At 42.1% G+C, this 18,850-nt stretch overlaps 1 protein-coding gene across 1 annotated transcript in view; it reads right to left on the reverse strand.

Annotated features, from left to right (window-relative positions):
• Positions 1–1,059: 1,059 nt before the first annotated feature.
• LOC104967747 (protocadherin-16-like) overlaps positions 1,060–18,850 on the reverse strand; it is a 72,367-nt gene continuing 54,576 nt past the window's right edge. The window contains exons 5-12 of the mRNA XM_010797271.1: positions 13,699–13,887; positions 11,848–12,079; positions 11,484–11,720; positions 9,089–10,147; positions 8,668–8,855; positions 8,393–8,489; positions 8,115–8,285; positions 1,060–1,232 (exon numbers count right to left, since the gene is read on the reverse strand). Of these exons, the coding sequence (XP_010795573.1) occupies positions 1,060–1,232; positions 8,115–8,285; positions 8,393–8,489; positions 8,668–8,855; positions 9,089–10,147; positions 11,484–11,720; positions 11,848–12,079; positions 13,699–13,887 (2,346 nt within the window). The remainder of the gene's footprint in view (positions 1,233–8,114; positions 8,286–8,392; positions 8,490–8,667; positions 8,856–9,088; positions 10,148–11,483; positions 11,721–11,847; positions 12,080–13,698; positions 13,888–18,850) is intronic.

Consider the following 18,850-nt stretch of genomic DNA (forward strand, 5'->3'; position numbering starts at 1 on the left):
CTTAGGTTTGTCCTGGTTTTCCAACTGTGGCCTCAACTTGACTTCACTGTTGTTCTCTATCTTTCTCCAAGTCTGTGTATACTTGTCCATTTTCCAAACTAGCTCAAATGTCCTTATGAACAATAATAAGATGTGCTTTGTTGGAGCCTTTCCATCTCCTGGCCTTAATCCCTCTAAAAGCTAACACTGCCTTCCATAATGTAAACATATTGTGACCTGTGCTGTGTGTGGCTAGAAACCTGCATTACCTTATCTTGATTATTGTCGTACAGCAAGAGATTGATTGGAAAATAAGTCCTAAACTCTTCCCAAAAAACAAACAACAAAAGAAAGCCGGAGCAGTGGGAGGAGAGTGGTCTGGAAATAAATCACACTCCAGGAGGGACTCGGAAATATCTCCAGCTCCTGCCCTGGCTCCACAGCTGTGAGAGTTACAGAACAGATCTTTGGGGTTTTTCTTTTTTCCTTTTCCAGGGAAAGATTGGCCTTAAGTTTCTTCTCTCTGATTCCAGGGAGATAGGCAAAGTCTTGAGAACCCTTTATCATAAAACATTGAATATGATCTATAAACCCCTTCTGCATGAGTGTAAACTTAAACCCTCAACTTTATTGCTTTGGGAATCGTTTTGTATCTTGAAGCCAGTTTCTGTTAAGGTTTATTCAGTGCATGAGAGGTATTTGAAGGCCTCTGTGGAAAATACAAGCAACAATTCAAATCATTGTGGTAATTTATAACACAATGTTAAGGGATTTAATATATAAAGTTGCTTCAATAATCAGTGAAATAAACTGGATTTCTGGATGACTGCTTTTGAGAAATGAAATGGGAGTCGTAATTAACTTACATTTTTGTAATTAATGGATTTAGTAAACGTACTTACAAGATAAAACAAAAACAGCCGTTCAATCAAAATACTGCACTATGAACCAGAATGACGTACAAACTGTACAAATGTGAGTCGGTTGCAGGTCAAGCTGGTCATGTGACGAGGTGTGACGAGATACCGAACAATATGGCATCCGTCGCAGGATGTGCTTCTGTTCCGTCGGAGTCAGAGGTCACAGCCCTGTTATCTTCATGGCACAACACTTCAGGGCAACAATAAACAGGAAGTGGCTGATCCAGAAAGGCAACGTGAGGAAGGACTGATCTCTCTCGACGCACTTGACCCTCTCATCTTCCTCTTCCTCTGAAGTCTCTGACACACACTTCACAGCCTGAGGCATGACGTCTCATAACACACACGTACACACATAAACAAAAGAGCAACTGTTGTCACATGAAGCTGCAACGTTTCTTCAGGCGAACTGGAAATGAATGGAAGGCAGTGTGTGTATAATTGATTTGCTCTCGGGGTATGAATCTGAATCATGATATTAACGTTTGGCATGCAAAGAAAGATCAGATTAGTTCAAATCATACAATTTAACAAAAAAGCTTTGAGTAAAATAACTCATGTTTCCAGGTCTCTTTTACAGTCCCCCCACAGACACACACTTGATTAACTCTAAATTGGGAATCACGATGGCACATTAATGGCACAATTTCACAACAGTTCCACACAGCCAAACATCTGGCTCGCAACACCCACTAAATCTGACCTCCCCCCCCCTGTCTCTGAGGCTTTATGTGTGTGGTGAGTGAGCAAGGGGTGGTGTGCAGAGGTGCGACTCGCTCTTTCCCACGATGCCGTGCATCAGCGGGCCAGGGGCAGGGAAGGAAGCAAAGGGGATGGAATGCTAACACACACACACACACACACACACACACACACACACACACACACACACACACACACACACACACACACACACAGTGCCCATATAGTGCAGAAGCTGGCCAGTAGATGGGCTTATACAGGAAGTTCTCAGCTTTGGCTACTTCCTGTTTGTTAGACGTTCGTATTAGAAGAACATTGGTGGGTGGGAAAGCCTTTCAGCAGCTATTGACTAAGTGTAATGAAGCAGTTTGAGAGTATTTGAGTGTTCTATAGCTGATCTTTGTGATTGTCCACTTTCTACAGACATTTAAGAATCGTTTGTAACTATCACTTCAGCTTTCCCTCATTTTTTCCTTATGGATTATACTCAGGTGTTTAATAGCTTTTATATTCTCACCAGTGAAACATAGTAACATCTGCACAAAATCCTTTCCCAATTACAAAATCATTCTGGAAAAGAGTCATTTTTGTTTCCCATTTTTCATGGTCACCAAGGTTTTATAGAAGCCAGTCAGCCAACAGCTAAATAGTTTCCGCACAGCCTGAAAAAAAGAAATAATCTAATGCCGAGGTCGCCCTGATTTAGTGGATCTGCCTGCTGAGGTTATTTGCTTTGTAACAATAAAACATTCTGATAGAGGGAGGAAGGGATGTCTCATTGCGAGATAAATAAGCGGGGAGGGAAATGAGTTTGAAGACATTGCAGGAGAGGAGGATGCAGTCTGCAGGTATTGTGTTAATGTGATGTCCAAGCAAATAGAAATGGAAGGAAGAGGAGAATTATAAAAGGTGTCATCATAAAAAAAGGCCCAAGGGAAGAGATCCACTGTGATACGACCCAAAAAATAGACTACATAGATGAGAGACATTGACATTAAAACCAGCCTCCATTGCGTCCAAATTATTTCCATGGAAGGAAAAAAATATGAATCTTTTGGTTTACCAAGTGGCTTTACTGAACCATACAGAATTGATGATAATGTCTTGTTTTCAACATGAAACAGAACAAATTAATATAAACCAGGCTGATACCTTCAAGGTTATATTTATAAGAGAAATATAGGAGAAGTGAACCAAGGAAAGGAAAAAACCTCAGATCTGACGCATATATTTCCTCCATCGTACAAAACCTGGAAGCTCGTCAGAGGAACTGTTTAATCTCCCTCTCCCATGTCAGCCTGCATAGATACAGAGAGAGTCAGGGGAAATACAACCTGTTAAACCTGGACTGCCGCTTTCCTGTTTTCAATCTTTACCTCAAGATCACTGCTAGAGAAGTTACAACTTTCATGCTTTAATGTATGAGATAAGATTTTCAGCAAATGATCAGCTAATGCTGGGAGGCCTTGTTCAGGTGGAGCTTGCCAAGTGGAAGCAGGCCAGCCTCTGAAATTATAAAAGTTAAATCAGAGAAAGATGGGTTTTAACATTTTTTTTACCCTGAGAATATTACAGAGGTGACGTATCTCAAGATAAGGCTGAAATATGAAGCTCAGAATTAGCAGAAATCTTCACTGAGGGAAAAAAGGGTGTTTAATGATAGATTTTGGAAAGTACTTATTTTATGTGTGGGTGGCTGCTCTGATGATATCATAACTTTACATTTTTTATGTCCAACATAATTTCCACTTGGTTGTGGAACACTTTGTGGGATCTCCTTCTGCTCCGGGGAAGTACTAGCCCTGGGCTCCTAATAACAATGCCCTTTTCCTGCTCTGTCAACCCTGGGTCTATTTATCCTCAGTCCCTCCCTAAAATAGTCCAAAAGCTGCACACGTATATACAGACTAGTTGCATAAACAATGCACGTGCAAAAATCACTGAAATGACTAAAAAAGTCTGGAGGAAACCACACAACCAGCAGGAAATGTGGTGCCAACACCCGGACAAAATGGAAACAGAAAGAGCCTTTTTCCCCTTCTGTTGGCAGAACAAAATCAATTCTCCTCAGATTTATACTTTATACATTTCATGTCTAACTCTTGGTTCCAATTTTGGTGACATCTGTAGAAATGCACAATGTAGTAGCTTTGAAGAAGAGCCAAAGTCATGGGGCCGGTGTGGTTGCATGGTAGGAAGGCTGGCCTAAGAGCAAAGTAAGCTATAATAATCTCCCTAAGAATACCCTTCAGGCACAGATGAAGACAAATACAACTCTATTTGTTGCCTGTGGCAAAAGAAGGCACTTCAGAAAAAAAGAAAACATTTAGAGAAAGTTTTACAGTGTGCTGAGTAGAGGTGAGGCTATAACACATTTTCAATTAGGTTTTATAAAATCCAGGACATGAATAATGTAACAAGCTCCCTTCTAGCATGAAGATTCAACTTGCTGTTGAATTCAAGTGTGTCATTATTTTATATTTTTCTTTATTTCAAAGAATGAAAATATTTTAAAAAAACAGAGTCTCTCGTCCTCTCACCACTTTCTGACTTTTCTATGGCATTCAGCCCCAAAAGGACATGGCTCCACTTTTAAAAAATGCTAATCATTTCCTCAAACAGTAAATAAAGCTTTAGAAAGAGACCACTTTTGGCCTGTTTTGACATATTTGTGCTTGTATTAGCATTTTTCCAGCAGGAGAACCGCATACTGTATGTTCAATTGTTCCAAAGTGGATAGTGTCCACTTGCATTGTACTGAATTAACATGTAACTCAGTGCAAAGGTGTTGCTAATGAATGTGTTTTTAATAGATTTTGGACAATAAAGGGCGTGTACAGCAGGGGTCCCCAACCCCCGGTCCGCGGACCGGTACCGGGCCGCGGAGGTGTTACTGCCGGGCCGCGAAATAGCTGTGAGTTTATCGTAATATTTGCAGAATTATAAATATATTAAAAAAAATGTATCAAAAAAAATTCAATAATTTATTTTATTTTATTTTTATTTTATACCACTCATATTATTTCATCCAAAACATACACAATAAATCAAAATTAGTTAGCATAAGGTCTCAGCCTCTCGTGCGCAGCGAAAGTTACAGGTGGTGCGCCAATAGGAAGTGGAGCACACAGGAGACAACCGTTTAATCGCTTCACACATCCGATCACTTCTTCATTTCATTCTCTCTACCCCTTTCCAAAAATAACGAACTAATCTCTTCTAATTCTGCACCTGTCCGCCGCAAACTTCGTTCCCTCTCCCCCTCTACCTTTGCCTCATCGGTGCTCTCAGCCCTCCCTTCCTCTGACTCGTTCCAACTCCTGCCTCCAAACTCTGCTGCAGAAACCCTCCTCTCTACTCTCTCATCCTCTCTGGACTCTCTCCGTCCTCTCACATCTCGGCAGGCTCGTCAGTCCCCTCCTGCTCCCTGGCTAAATGACGCACTGCGTGCTAAAAGAACCATCCTTCGGGCAGCAGAGCGGAAATGGTGGAAATCCAAACACCATGACGACCTCCTAACCTATCAGGCTCTCCTCTTTCTACTGCTTCCATCTCTGAGGNGTTCCAACTCCTGCCTCCAAACTCTGCTGCAGAAACTCTCCTCTCTACTCTCTCATCCTCTCTGGACTCTCTCCGTCCTCTCACATCTCGGCAGGCTCGTCAGTCCCCTCCTGCTCCCTGGCTAAATGACGCACTGCGTGCTAATAGAACCATCCTTAGATCCAATCTTCCTATTCCAATCCCAAAAAACTATTTTCCATCTTCTCCACCCTCTTGGACCCCCCCAAAGCCCCTTCCCCCTCCTCCCTTCTGTCAAGCGACTTTGTTAACCACTTTGAAAAAAAGGTTGATGATATTTGCTCTTCTTTTTCTGACTCACCTTTACTCACCGCTGGGTCACCAGAACCTCCTTTCACCCACACACTAACCTCCTTTTCCCCTCTCTCTCCAAGTGAGGTTCTTACCCACGTTACCTCTGCCCGTCCCTACCACCTGTCCTCTGGACCCTATCCCTTCAAACCTCCTTCAGACTATATACTCCTGATATTCTACCGTTTCTCACCCATTTCATCAACACGTCTCTAACTTCTGGTCACTTTTCAAACAGTCTCAAGGAGGCAAGAGTAAACCCTCTCCTAAAGAAACCCACTCTCAACCCGTCTGATGTTATAAACTACAGGCCTGTCTCTCTCCTCCCGTTCCTGTCTAAAACACTTGAACGCGCTGTCTTTAAACAACTCTCCTGTTATCTCCATCAGGACAACCTTTTGGATCCGCACCAGTCTGGTTTCAAGGCAGGTCACTCAACAGAAACTGCTCTCCTTGCTGTCTCTGAGGAACTGCACACGGCTAAAGCAGCCTCCCTCTCCTCTGTCATCATCCTTATGGACCTGTCTGCTGCATTCGACACGGTGAACCATCAGATCCTCCTTCGCACTCTCCAAGAACCTGGAGTTTCAGGCTCTGCACTTTCCCTCCTCACCTCATACCTGAAAGACCTACAGGCTAACTTGGATAGGGTGCGAGTCCAACCCTTGTCAATTATCTACAGGGGTCGCTCGGATCTGTCATTAGCCAGCATGGTTTTCAAGGGTTGGACTCGCACCCTATCCAAGTTAGCCTGTAGGTCTTTCAGGTNACAAGAGTGCGCTTAAGACCTTCCTTTTTGATAAAGCTTATAGTTAGGGCTGATTAGATTCAGCCCCTAGTTTTGCTGATATAGGCTTAGTTTGTCGGGGGACATCATACTTCTTCCTTCTCTCTGTCTGTACCCGTGTACTCTGAATAACCCAGCTTCCCCCAAATTTCTTTCTTTTGGTGTCTATATAGGCCGGGATCCGGAGTCATGGATGATCCTGTTGCTGCGGTCCTGTGTCCTGGAACGCGAGCCCTGGATCTTGAGTCGTGGCTGTGCCTGTTGCTGTGGTCCTGGATCATAGGTCCTGGATGGATATCCTCGTGGATTCATCTTCCTATTATACACACATGCATTTTCTAACATTTGGACTACCTATGTTGTAAATGTATTATCTTTTCAATTTACAGATGGCATCTATTGCACGTCTGTCCATCCTGGGAGAGGGATCCCTCCTCTGTTGCTCTCCCTGAGGTTTCTCCCATTTTTCCCTTTGAACTGTGGGGTTTTCTCTGGAAGTGTTTCCTTGTACGATGTGAGGGTCTAAGGACAGAGGGTGTCGTATTGTCATACTGATATTCTGTACAAACTGTGAAGTCCACTGAGACAAATGTAATATTTGTGATATTGGGCTATATAAATAAACATTGATTGATTGATTGAAGTAAATAGTAAATACAAAAAGAAAAATAGTTTAAAAAAGTGAAATAGTGCAATAAGAGTCTATATGCAAGTTATTGGTCTTCATCAAACGTAAAATGCAAGGAAGGGGGGAAGTGACGGGGATATGAACAAAAGACTGACTATATTTGAGACATTATCATCTAAAATGCCCTATAAGCCGCTTGCCAAAGGGCTAACATAATTTCAAATTAGATGATTTACTAGACAGTGTCAGAAACTGCATTGTACTATTTGCACATCCTTTGATTTTACGCATAGTACAAGTACGCTAGCTAGTGTGTGTTCTGTAGCACCTGTGGTGTACAGCAACATCCCAGTGGCTGCTTTTACCCACAGCTATATGAAATGTTATCTCAAAATCATTACCTGGAAATGTTACCTCATGAGAGTGTTTGAATGTATCGCTACAGCTATAGTGGGCCTGAGTGCATGTACGTATCACTGCCTGCTACCGTACAATGGAGTATTCCCTTTCTCTCTCTGTGTGTGATTTGATGCAGCTGGCTCTCATCAAATCTCATCTGGGAGCATTTGATTCCAAGGTGCCTGTTTCCCCTCTGTCTAATCTCGGTGTCGCACAAGCACGGAGCAGGAAAAATCTAAGGCAAGCTCTCCCGCTGTAATTAGCATCCTTTTCCTTTCTGAAATCACATCACATGAAAACACTGAGCTCAAAGCAAACCACCACCCTTTTCTGGCTAAATGCCTCACTGGCAAGCCATTTTTTTCCCGCTGCTGTAGAATTCCTGATATTGAAGGCTGATATGCAGGATTGACCCTTATACAGAAAGTTCAGAACAATAACTCAGACCAGAACAGCTCCCTCCTGCAGCTCAGGGTTTCTCACCTTGGGTTTTGGTTACCCCGCTAACCTTTGCAGCAGGAAGCACACACTAGATTGAATAGATGATTCTGTTTGTACAGGCACAGCTTCAGCTTCTCTCCTTCTCCTATTTATCTCCTTTTAAAATTCCTTTGACAGTTATACTGTTCACATTGTGCACAGTTTGAGGAAATTACTCGCAGCAAGGAATGCAAAATGACTGAGGTAATGTAAGGAAGAGGATTTCTTTTGTTTTGGCCACCGGGTAGACCATTGTTTCTGATAGCCCAATGCCTTAGAAATGAATTAAAGACACATACAATGTTTGGTTCTTGTAGCTGTAGGGTGGATGAAGATATTTTATATTTACAGATTATATGTACCTGTATTCTAAGCTGGCAGGTGGAGCTGAGGCCGGGGGTGCCGTGGTCAGCAGCGGTCACAGTAAACTCGTACTCCGCTCGCTCGGCCCATCTCAGAGGGGAAGCGCTTTTAAGCTCGCCACTATTCGGGTTGAGGGAGAACCGCTCTGCTCTGGAGCCTGCAGAGGATGCAACAGGTATGAATTTCAGCTCACGGTTAACGTCATAATGATGAAACACTGTGAACGTACAGAGGGAAGTGATTGAAGAGGATTAAGACACTCACCTAATAAAGAGTAATATATGGTCCCATTCTCTCCCTCGTCTGGGTCTTTAGCCGTCACTGTCCCAATGAAAGTCCCAGATGGAAGCCCCTCCTTCACCTACAATGAGAAAGGATTGTTATTCACAGGAATGTCTCTCTCCAACGCCTTTTCTATGAGCACTATCTTCCTTTTACGTTGATCCTTATTTCTAATCTAGTTACTTTATTATTGTGATAGGAAAGGTAGACACATAGAATAGGTTCATTACTCTTATCAAATCCCCCTTTCTTCTCACCTGATGGAGCAGCTCCCTGTCTGGCCTTGCGTGATTGAAACTGGGGGCGTGGTCGTTTTCGTCCAGCACAGAGATGTGAGCGGTGCCGGTGGCACTGCGAGGCGGAGTTCCTCCGTCCTGTACGACTACAACGAGCTGGTAGCTGGACTGCTGTTCTCTGTCCAGGGCGAGGCGGGTGCTTATCTCACCTAAAGAAGAGAGGGGAGGAGACAGAGCCCTTAGCTTGCATTATTTGCAATTAGTTAGGGCTGATTACTATTTTCATGAAAAGACAAACAGAAAAGTAATTAGTTCCTTAAGGGAAATCACGCAATGTTGTATCTACATTGCAGCCGGTGTGACACAATTACTACAAACTGAGTTAAGTGAACTATTAGCATTCTTCCATTACAATGAATAGCTTATTAGGATTTGTCTTCACCTGTTTGTGAATTGATCTGAAAGTGCCTGTCGGTGTGCAGCAGCCTGTAGGTGAGTCGAGCGTTTAGCCCTGCATCTCTGTCCGTTGCAGACACCCTGCCAAAGCCGGTCCCTGCGAGCAGGTTCTCTCTGACAGCCAGGAACACCCTCTCCTGGCTCAGTCTTGGTGAATTGTCGTTCTCGTCGGTTACAGACACCCTGACTGTTGCACTGCCGGTTCTCCCCACTCCTCCGGGGCCTGAAGTGGCCAGGACAGTCAACAGGTACATGTCTTTGACCTCTCTGTCCAGAGAGCTGCGAACAAACAGCCACCCACTGTCTGGCATGATGCCAAAACCGGCAGCATCACCGTCAGGCCTCAGGCGGTAGGAAATAGAGAAGGAAGAAGATGAAGAGGAGCTTTTACCATTCCCTGATGCCTCTCTGTTGAGCGCTCGAACCTGGAGGAAGCGTGTGTTGAGAGCTGTGTTTTCCCTTAACTCCACACGGTATGTCAGCGTGTCGAAATGTGGGCCTTGTGCATCCTGCGCTTGGATGTGGACCACGAGGGTGAAAGTGGAGCTAAGCTGAGGCGCTCCACCATCCTTGGCAACCACCTGCAGGTCATAGCGTGGCACACTTTCGTATGACAGACTACCAATCAGACGCACCTCTCCGCTGCCTCGGTCAACACCAAACGTCCTCTGTCCGCTGCTGCCTGCAGACCCAGCAGAGACCAGGTCGAAGCTCAGCTGACCGTTATGACCCGAGTCCTTGTCGGTGGCCTGAATGCTGTAGATAACAGTTCCCATTTTGGTGATCTCAGGTAAACTCAGGGACTCTGATGAGGAGGGGAGGAAGGTCGGGGCGTTGTCATTGACGTCTGAAATGGTTATTCGTACCCGACTGGTTCCATACGCTGGAGGAGAGCCGGAGCGGGCCTGGATCTCCAGGTCGAGGCTGGAACAGGTCTCATGGTCCAGAGGAAGAGCAGAGCGGATGGTACCAGAGGCACGGTCCACTGTAAAGTAACCATCAGGGTCCCCAGAGGAGATGGAGTAGAAGATATCCTTTGAAACACCTGCATGGAGGACAAAGGGAGAAAGCAAGAGAAACAAAAAACTCTTAGAAAATGAAAATGACAAAGAGACAAGAGCTGTAATCATAGATAAGTGAACAAGCATGTCATAATGTTAAAAAACTCTAGCAGAAAAATATTCTTTTTGACAAACTGAAAGCCGCAAATACTACTATTTCATTACTAGAAGGGAGGACAGCATTTCAAAAATAATGTATAGGGCTGTTGATATGCACTGTCTTTAGCTTAATGAAAACATACACGGAACATTTAAAATTCATATGACAGATCCATATCCGCTTTAAGAAGACATGGAAGTGGTGTGTTTATTATTTTTCCAAGTCTTCACAAAGAGCTGGATTCACTCCGAGTGGGTGAGAGGATAGAATCATGGAAAGCTTTGTACATTTACACAGACAGAGACAAGTGTTTCTCTGTCTGCTGCAGCACGGAGTACACTTCATTATGACTCCCACTCACAATTACACCCCCATCCAAATTCATTTCTCCATCAATAATACTGAGAGAAAATAAAAGTCTGGCCGGAGTAAAAATAATCCTCAGTAAAGCACACACTCTGTGATGGATGTGATTTGTTAATGGAGTGTATGCTCTTGTTGCTTGCGTATTTGCACAACTGCTGGACTGAGAGGTTAGAAATCATGCACTCTGCAGCCCATTAGAGCATTTTTGTCCTGGTATTCATCAGGAAGATGAAACGTTCCCTATGGCATTTGGGGTAAATTGATAAAAACAAGCCTGGTATACAGACATAGGTAACACTTTATATTAAGGTACACATATTCACTATCAACTAGTTGTTAATTAACATACATATTAGCAGTATATTAGCTCTTTATTAGTCAGTATTAAACACTTATTAATGCTTTATTCTATATGACCATATTCTACAAGTACTAGGGCATTAGTTAAGAGTTTTCCTTAATAACCGTCTAATTAGTGTTTATTTATTGTAAGGAAGTTGTTGTACATGAGTTTTGGTCTTAATATGCTCAATATGGGTCTAATAAGGCAGCAGTACCACAAGATTAGTAATTCTCCCATAATTACACCAAACAAATATGGTCTATTCTTATGTAACAAGACATGAAACTAAAAGGGTTAATTGTCTGTCAAAATAACAAAAAATGTGGTATAACTCAATCCCCTATTTTAAAGTGACGTCTTGTTCATAACAAATAAGCTAGTAGTTTGACTCTAATAGGTTAATTAACAACTAGTTGATGGTGAATAAGTGTACCTTAATATAAAGTGTTACACAGACATATATTGACATAGAGCGAAGGAGAAAATTATCGTCCAACACAAGCGTCCTCACCTGTCTTTGTTGCAGCTCGGACCACTCCCACCGCTGTCCCCCTGAGAACGTCCTCTGACACGGTGAAGAAATACTGGGCCTGGTCAAACACGGGAGACGCCACGGAACCTCCCACCACACTCACGTTCACCCTGGCATTTACCGGTGCCGTCAAACCACCGCCGTCCTCAGCTGATATCACCAGGGAGATCACCGTGTTGGCTTTACCGTGGAGCGAGCGTGAAAGAGAAATCACACCTGTAGAAGAAAAGAGAATCAAAGATTGATGGTTGTGGTTTTTAAAAACTCCAAAGAAAGTTTCACAATAGGTCATTCCTGTTTGCTTTCATGTGTTGTTGATAGTATCACACACACACACACATACCTGTATCCTTGTTGAGAGTGAAGAAATTAGAGCCTCCTCCAGGTACCGTGCGATAGGTCACCCGGCCATTTTCCCTAGCATCTGGGTCATTTGCTGTCACCTTGACGACAGATGTTCCAGGGGCGCTATGGGTGCTGAGACTGACTGTGTAGAGGACTGGATAGAAAGTGGGCCGGTTGTCATTGATGTCCAACACCGTGACCCGTACACGTGCAACCGAACTCAAGCCACCCTGAAAAAGAAATGCTTCAGATTAGATTTAAGATGTTTGCATTAAAATAAGATCCAAGCAGAGCACACAAGGTCAGACTAGAAATGTTGTAATGATATTATGGTCCTTAAATGACTGGTCTATTGAGACAAAGGGAGGCTAAACAATAAGAATAGCTATTTGGTTAAACAACATTCCTCCCTCCCTCACTCCCTTCCTGGACTATATATCCCTGGAGACATTATTCAATTTGTTTTTATCCCTTGGTGAAAAGCGACAATCCAGGACATTCATGTTTTGAAACTTCCACAATAGAATTATGTCGAAGTGTAAAGATGAAGCAGCTGTATAGGGAAACAGAAATATTAGTCCTCTGTTGAAAATCCCTGAAATATGGAGTCAATTAACCATTGTGTGCATTTGTCAACGAGGAGAAGAGTTTGCGGTCATTACACTATATCTGCTGGCTTGGTTTTTATGAGAGCATTAAAAAACAGGGATAGTGGAGTCAGAGCGAACAGACCGAGAAACAGGAATGTGCCGGGCGGGGGGGAAAGATGCATTCTGGGGGTTGGTAAATTATAGACCCGATATTTACCCGAGCCAAATAAAGGGAATTCAAAGAACGAACACTGCCTCCTCTATGACTAATGAAGATACATTTAAAACAATGGTATTGCATTATTTTTCTTCAAGTAACCTTAATACACACACAATAAGAATGTTTTATTATTCTTAACGAAAGTTTGAATGGCTATGTAAGGGCGCCCAGGGTGATTAATTGATACTTCAAATGTGTATGTGTCCTATAGAAAGAGGCTATTGAAAAGACTGTAATTGTGGTAAAATTAGGCATCATATTTATCTTAAATTGTATATCGTACATAAGATTATTTGAGTTGTGTGTGTAAATGGATCTGTTGCACTTCTTTACCTTTTCCATCCCCACACTCCCTCTCTGTTTGCTCTGATTGCTTTGCCATGTTGTTGTGGCCTTGATTCTTTTTTTTTTTTTTTTAAGGCACACAGTTAGAGTCAGGATGCTGTCTTCTTCAAACATGTCCCCCAATGTCTCTTTGATCAGATTTATTCGAGAGCTGCGCTACACATCTTTAATTTGCTTTCTGCTTGCAGCTTTGATCAGAAGGAGCATTACACACTGTGTTTGGTGATGGAGCAACACAAAGAAAAGGGCTTTGTCTTTAGTTTATTTTGAAGTTATGGTCTTTTCTATAGTTTATGTAATCAAAGTAAATTAGGCTTTGATTGTACAGAAGACTTCAAAAGTAAAAGTACTTGTTGGTGGGGTATGCTTATTTGAATTGGGTGATACAACTGATCTATGAAGCTGCCACGTAGTTCAGTTTAGCACAACGACTTGAAACAGGGTCCCCCTTAGCTGGATCTGTACAAAAAATACACTTAACAGAAACTCTAAACATCGCCAATAACCAATCTATAATATAATATAAGTTTTGTTCCTTTTCTTGACTTTTTTTCCTACCTAAGCTTGTCTGCCCTGTTGGTGAGTTATAAAAATATTATTTCCCAAATTAAAAACTATTCCTTAAAAAGGTTTTTAGAGATTACGTCTACTTGTTACTATTCCTTATAGTTTCAAAAGGTAAGAATAGTCTTACTCCATCCGTTGCAGTGACGGTCAGGTCAAACTTTTCCAGTCCCTCATCACGATCCAGAGCTGTGCTGGTGCAAATCTGGCCAGTCTCCTTGTTGATGGTAAAGTGGGTTGGTGTTGCACTTCCAGAGCCAGAACCCAGGACGTAAGATATCGCGCCAAAGGAACCACGGTCCTCATCTGTGGCCGACACCTGAGGGAAAAGACACGCAAGGTTAAGACATGGACGGTCTACCGGTGCCAAACTGCCCGTGAAACATAAAGATTTCAAAACGCATCGCATCAACACACACAGCAGGTTCTGAAATCTGCGTGAAAGAACCCTACATGCGTCATACTTATTATATACGAGCTAAGGGCCTTTCTGTTATCACAATAATGTCCAATAATGCAGCAACTTCACAGGCTCCCATACATCTGCAGTTGTCAAAATATCACACACCATAGCACTACTTGTTATGATTTCCAGAGCACTATAAAAACCAAGCATCTGTGAGAGTGATTCACCTTTATAAATCACCGATATGATGTATGTGGAAAACGGACAGTTGGTGTGGTTACCATGGATACAGATAAAGGGAACTGACAGCGATGAAGAGAGTTTTACAGAGGTTCTGAATTTAGTTCAGGGGTCAAAAGAGGCCCTAAAAAAGGCATTTAAATAAGATACAGACTGCCACTTAAATGCACACCTCAAACATAAATTCTTTCTCCATTCTATCTCCTACAAAAGGGCTTTAACATGTTAACACCAGACATGTAACAGACACAGGTCTTGACATAACCTTTGACTTTTTTGTCTCATTTACTCAAAATCCTTCTTTCTACTGCACACACTTGTAAACTCTAACCAGATCTAATAAAACATAGAAAAATCCCATAATACAACAAAGATTTCCTTGCAAAACACAAAAAGGAAATGCCCTCTGTGCTCCATGGGGTCCTGCCTCTGACTGAAGTTTTACACAGGTCCATAACATTGTTTGGTGGCGTTTATGGCGCTTGTTAAAGAAGCATTCTCCCTCTGATCTAGAAGTCTTGAAGGCGAGCCAAGATCCAGGAGGCCTCATGACATCACTTCCTCTCTGTTATTGACATCTCTAATACAGCAACAGTAAGATATGTTTAGTGATGTCTCAGAAACCTTTAGTTTCACATTTTTGAAGGGGTAAAGACAGGTTAGTTATCTGAAGGAAAAGGATAATATACTTGGTCTAAAAAATGATGAAAATTATTACAATTAAAAATAAAGGCAAAAATAAAGACAAAAAAGTATCTTGTATCTTATGAATAAACGTTATATTTCATGAATTAGTGAGTATAAGAAAACTAGTCTTAATATGAGGAGAATAAGTTGAGAAAAATATTTGTGTTCTTATATATCGATATTCTCAACCACCATTTTGTTTTCTATTCCAATACTGACCCGAATATAGTGTTATTATATATTTAAACAGTTTAAAGTACATATAAGTCTACTTGTCGTTCAATAATATTTTCCAACCGAATCTAATTTACAAAAAAGGGCTAAATTGGAAAAAGACAGACGTAAAGAAGTCAGATCTCTTTTGGCTATGCTTTTTGTTATATGATTTTATCAAACGTCTGTATCCTATGTGTGAACTTGCCCTGGGCCTGAACCCCACCGAACACAGGACCACCGCAGCAGACATCCGGCAATGACCTTTCTTCCGCCCCCCCCAACACATGTCTTCACCATTACACCTACCTACTACTGGCTATAGACAGATGGCAGAAACACAACCACCTTGACTCATGCTGTTGATCCTATAGGATATTAAAAGATGGGAATATTAGAAAAGCTCCTCTAGAGTTTTAGGTCATAGTGTTACCGCGGCTAGACGTGTTTTGTTTCCGAGGGGTCATACTGTACCTCTGCCTTTGGTCAGTGTTTACAGCTGGGGATTTTAGATCATTGCTGGGACTTCCTTCAGAGTACAGTGTTGAGACTAATACAATCTTTTGGGATCTATGCACATGTCTGGGTGTTCGTCATATCTTTCTGACGGTCTGTGATGGATTAGCCACCTGTAGTGATGAGAACTGGACAATCGTGTACATGCTCACACACACATACACATGCTTGCATACTGTGTGATGACCCCATCTTTTCACTTAATCTAATTAAAGAGGCTTTAAGCCCCATGACCGCCCACCTGGTCGTAGAGTGACTTCATCGACACCTCTACCCCACAAAGTCGGTTGTAGATCACAAACAAAGACGAAGTTATTGGTGTTCTAACTTGGAGCAAAGGAGACATGACTGTAATTTATAGGTTTATATGAAAATAAATGGGTTGGGTACATTTTTATATAGATGCTTGGACTGGTAAACGCATATAGGCTGCGAACAAGAAGGAGAGCAGGACATTGATTCTCCACACACTCTAAAATGTTGAAACCCAAACAAAGGTTGCACATTTTAATGGAAACCTTGGGAGCTATAAAATAAAAATATATAAGGATTTGGGGTTTTCTGCTCCAACATACAACTAGAGGTTTCATACTCTGTGACTGTTGAAGTAGAAAAAAGAACAACGAACGCAGAGGGACAGAAAAAGACACAGAGAAATCCCCCAAAGCTGGAATACATGACTGTTTTTGTCACAGCACAACATTTTGAAAATGTATGGCAGGAGAAAGTCCTGTCAGCCCTCTTTGAAAAAAGAGGAGCTTGTACAGTAAGAAGTCTGTCATCGGTACATTTCCCTCCTGTCAATCCATCTGACATGACATGCCGATCCATTACTAAAAAACTCCTTTCCCAAGGTTTAGTATCCTGCATTTACAGCACTTATCTCAAATAAAAAAGTAGCTGAGTGTTGAGCCAATAAGATTATCTAGTAAACACACACTGCAACATGTCTTCTTAAATCAAGCGATCTGGTGAGCCAGACGACGGTGTTTGCCAAGGGGGAACTACTCCCACGCCAGAGCCTGCTTTCAGAGGCATGAGCAGCCAGCCAGTCTCCACTCTGTACACCTATTCCTCATCGTACTCTCCGGAGGTTTCCTGCTGTGATAAACACACAACTTCATCGCAATACATACAGACAGCAGCTCATGCCTTTCAACATCTAAATCTCCCCTGCCCTTAAGTATACAACATGCTTACTTGTCTGCTTGATATTTGTGGGATCTTCTGCATTTACACAGATTTTTGGATGCAAACGTCAATGGCAGGGTGGTCTAGTCGTTAAAAAGGCCCGGTTTAAACTGCAAGGTCAAAAGTTTGGTCCCATTGTTTTTGTAATGCCCTGGAGCATGCCACTGAACCTCTAAAGTTATTTCTGGCTGTGTTTTATTTTGGATGATCCAGGATTTACTTATATGTAGTCAAGAAAAAAATAACATTCACATCCTATGGTGGTCATTATTATATTAAAGGGTCATGATGGTGGTTTTGCAAGTTGACTTTCATACATTATTGGCCTTAACTGAAACTGATGGTTGCCTGGAAGGTGGTGAATGCCTGGAGTGTGGTTTCACTTTGGAAAATGGTCTACAGTAATGCTAAGTATACACAATTTGAAGTTAATGGGCTTAGACGTGCAATACTGCGAATGTGGTTCTTTTCTGTGGAGGCTCTGATATCACACCTGATGTTAACAAATGTTATAAATATCCTATGACAGGAACATGGCTCGAACATGTCTCTTAACAATAGCTGACCTACGACAAAATTATAATTTAAAGTTTAAAATCACTTCTAACATGCATTATATGACGCACCAGATGTGGAGTTCACTTTGAGGTATTGGCCTTTCAAAACATTTATCAATGGAAAAATCATGGAAACTCAAACCATTTCAAGAAAATACTTCTGTTAAGCATCTGCCAACCATCTGAACTTGTAATACATGAAACATAAATTCAACCAGCGTGCTTTCAGCTTAAGATTTTTCAGCTGTACTTTGATTTACCTATCGTGTAGTTCATTGAGCGACCACTCTGTTAAAAGCCAAACTGTAGCTCCGCACAAGTCATCCGCTATGTGAAAAACAGTCAGGAAGAGCGTGCCGAGTATCGGATTCTGCCAGGACTCCTGACTGAAGGTTTTTGTCCTAAGAGAGCCATTCATCTCCAGCTGGGACCCGAGATAGAGGAGCAATCACTCACTGGAGCATTAGCAAAGATCCCTTCCTCATCATTCATTTGCCCCAGTCGTCTTTACAAGCATTCTTTCTTTCCCTTTCTTTGTCTCTCTACCGTTCCACTTAGCCTTCGTATAGTCTCCGCTCCACAGTCACAATCATTCTCTTTCAGCAGAAACACGGACAGGCTTCTATACGAGAGAACACTCAAATCTGAGATACACATCTAAACCTCTTAACGCTCATACACATCCCCCAAAGTCAGTGTCAGTCACTCGAAGTATTTCATCCTGAAGAGAAGTGGTTTTCTGTCTGAGATGTGGTGCAGATTAGCAGGTAGCGTCTAATGGCATATTTCCTTATACAACAGTTGGCATGATATATTACAAAAAAGTTATTATTTTCCAACTAATGTCCAGGAATCTTAAGGAACAATGCTACTTGTTTAGGTCTGGAAAAACTACAATTAATATAAAATAACTACATACGTTGCATTACTTACATACAGTTATGTTACAAATAAGTCAACATTGATTTCTAGTTTTAGAAGAGACAAGAAAAGCAGCCTCTATGGGTAAAAGTCAGTTGTTTTCGGAAAACAATATACCCCTGGTTTCCTCTAAAATCAGCCTGAAACCAGTAGGCATCCGACCCAAACCTTCTAAACTGTAACGTCCACATCTTATCAAACCTCAGTGAATGACAGACTGAATTGTTCCAGGTGTTATTTGGCCTTTACTTCTATACTGGATTTTTTTTTTTCCTCCTTCACATCCTGGCCTTCATTAAACTCATGACTTTATCCATTTTGCTCTGTTGCACCTCCTCTCTCCCTTCCTCTCCTCCATTATCAGCTTCTCCAGATGTGGGCGCTGGTCCAGGTGGATCCTGCTGTTCTCCGCAGTTTGTCTCTGTAAAACATCAGTTAATGTCGGAGGGAGTCTGCGCGCGGCTCCTTGGACGCAGCTGTGGCTCTGGACGTTTATAGCTTCTCATGATAGAGAGGGGGAGAGTGAGAAGGCTTCTATAGGCTTTAATAGT

The sequence above is a fragment of the Notothenia coriiceps genome, unplaced genomic scaffold (assembly GCF_000735185.1).
Source record: "Notothenia coriiceps isolate Sejong01 unplaced genomic scaffold, NC01 NC01_scaffold00037650, whole genome shotgun sequence".
NCBI lineage: Eukaryota > Metazoa > Chordata > Actinopteri > Perciformes > Nototheniidae > Notothenia > Notothenia coriiceps.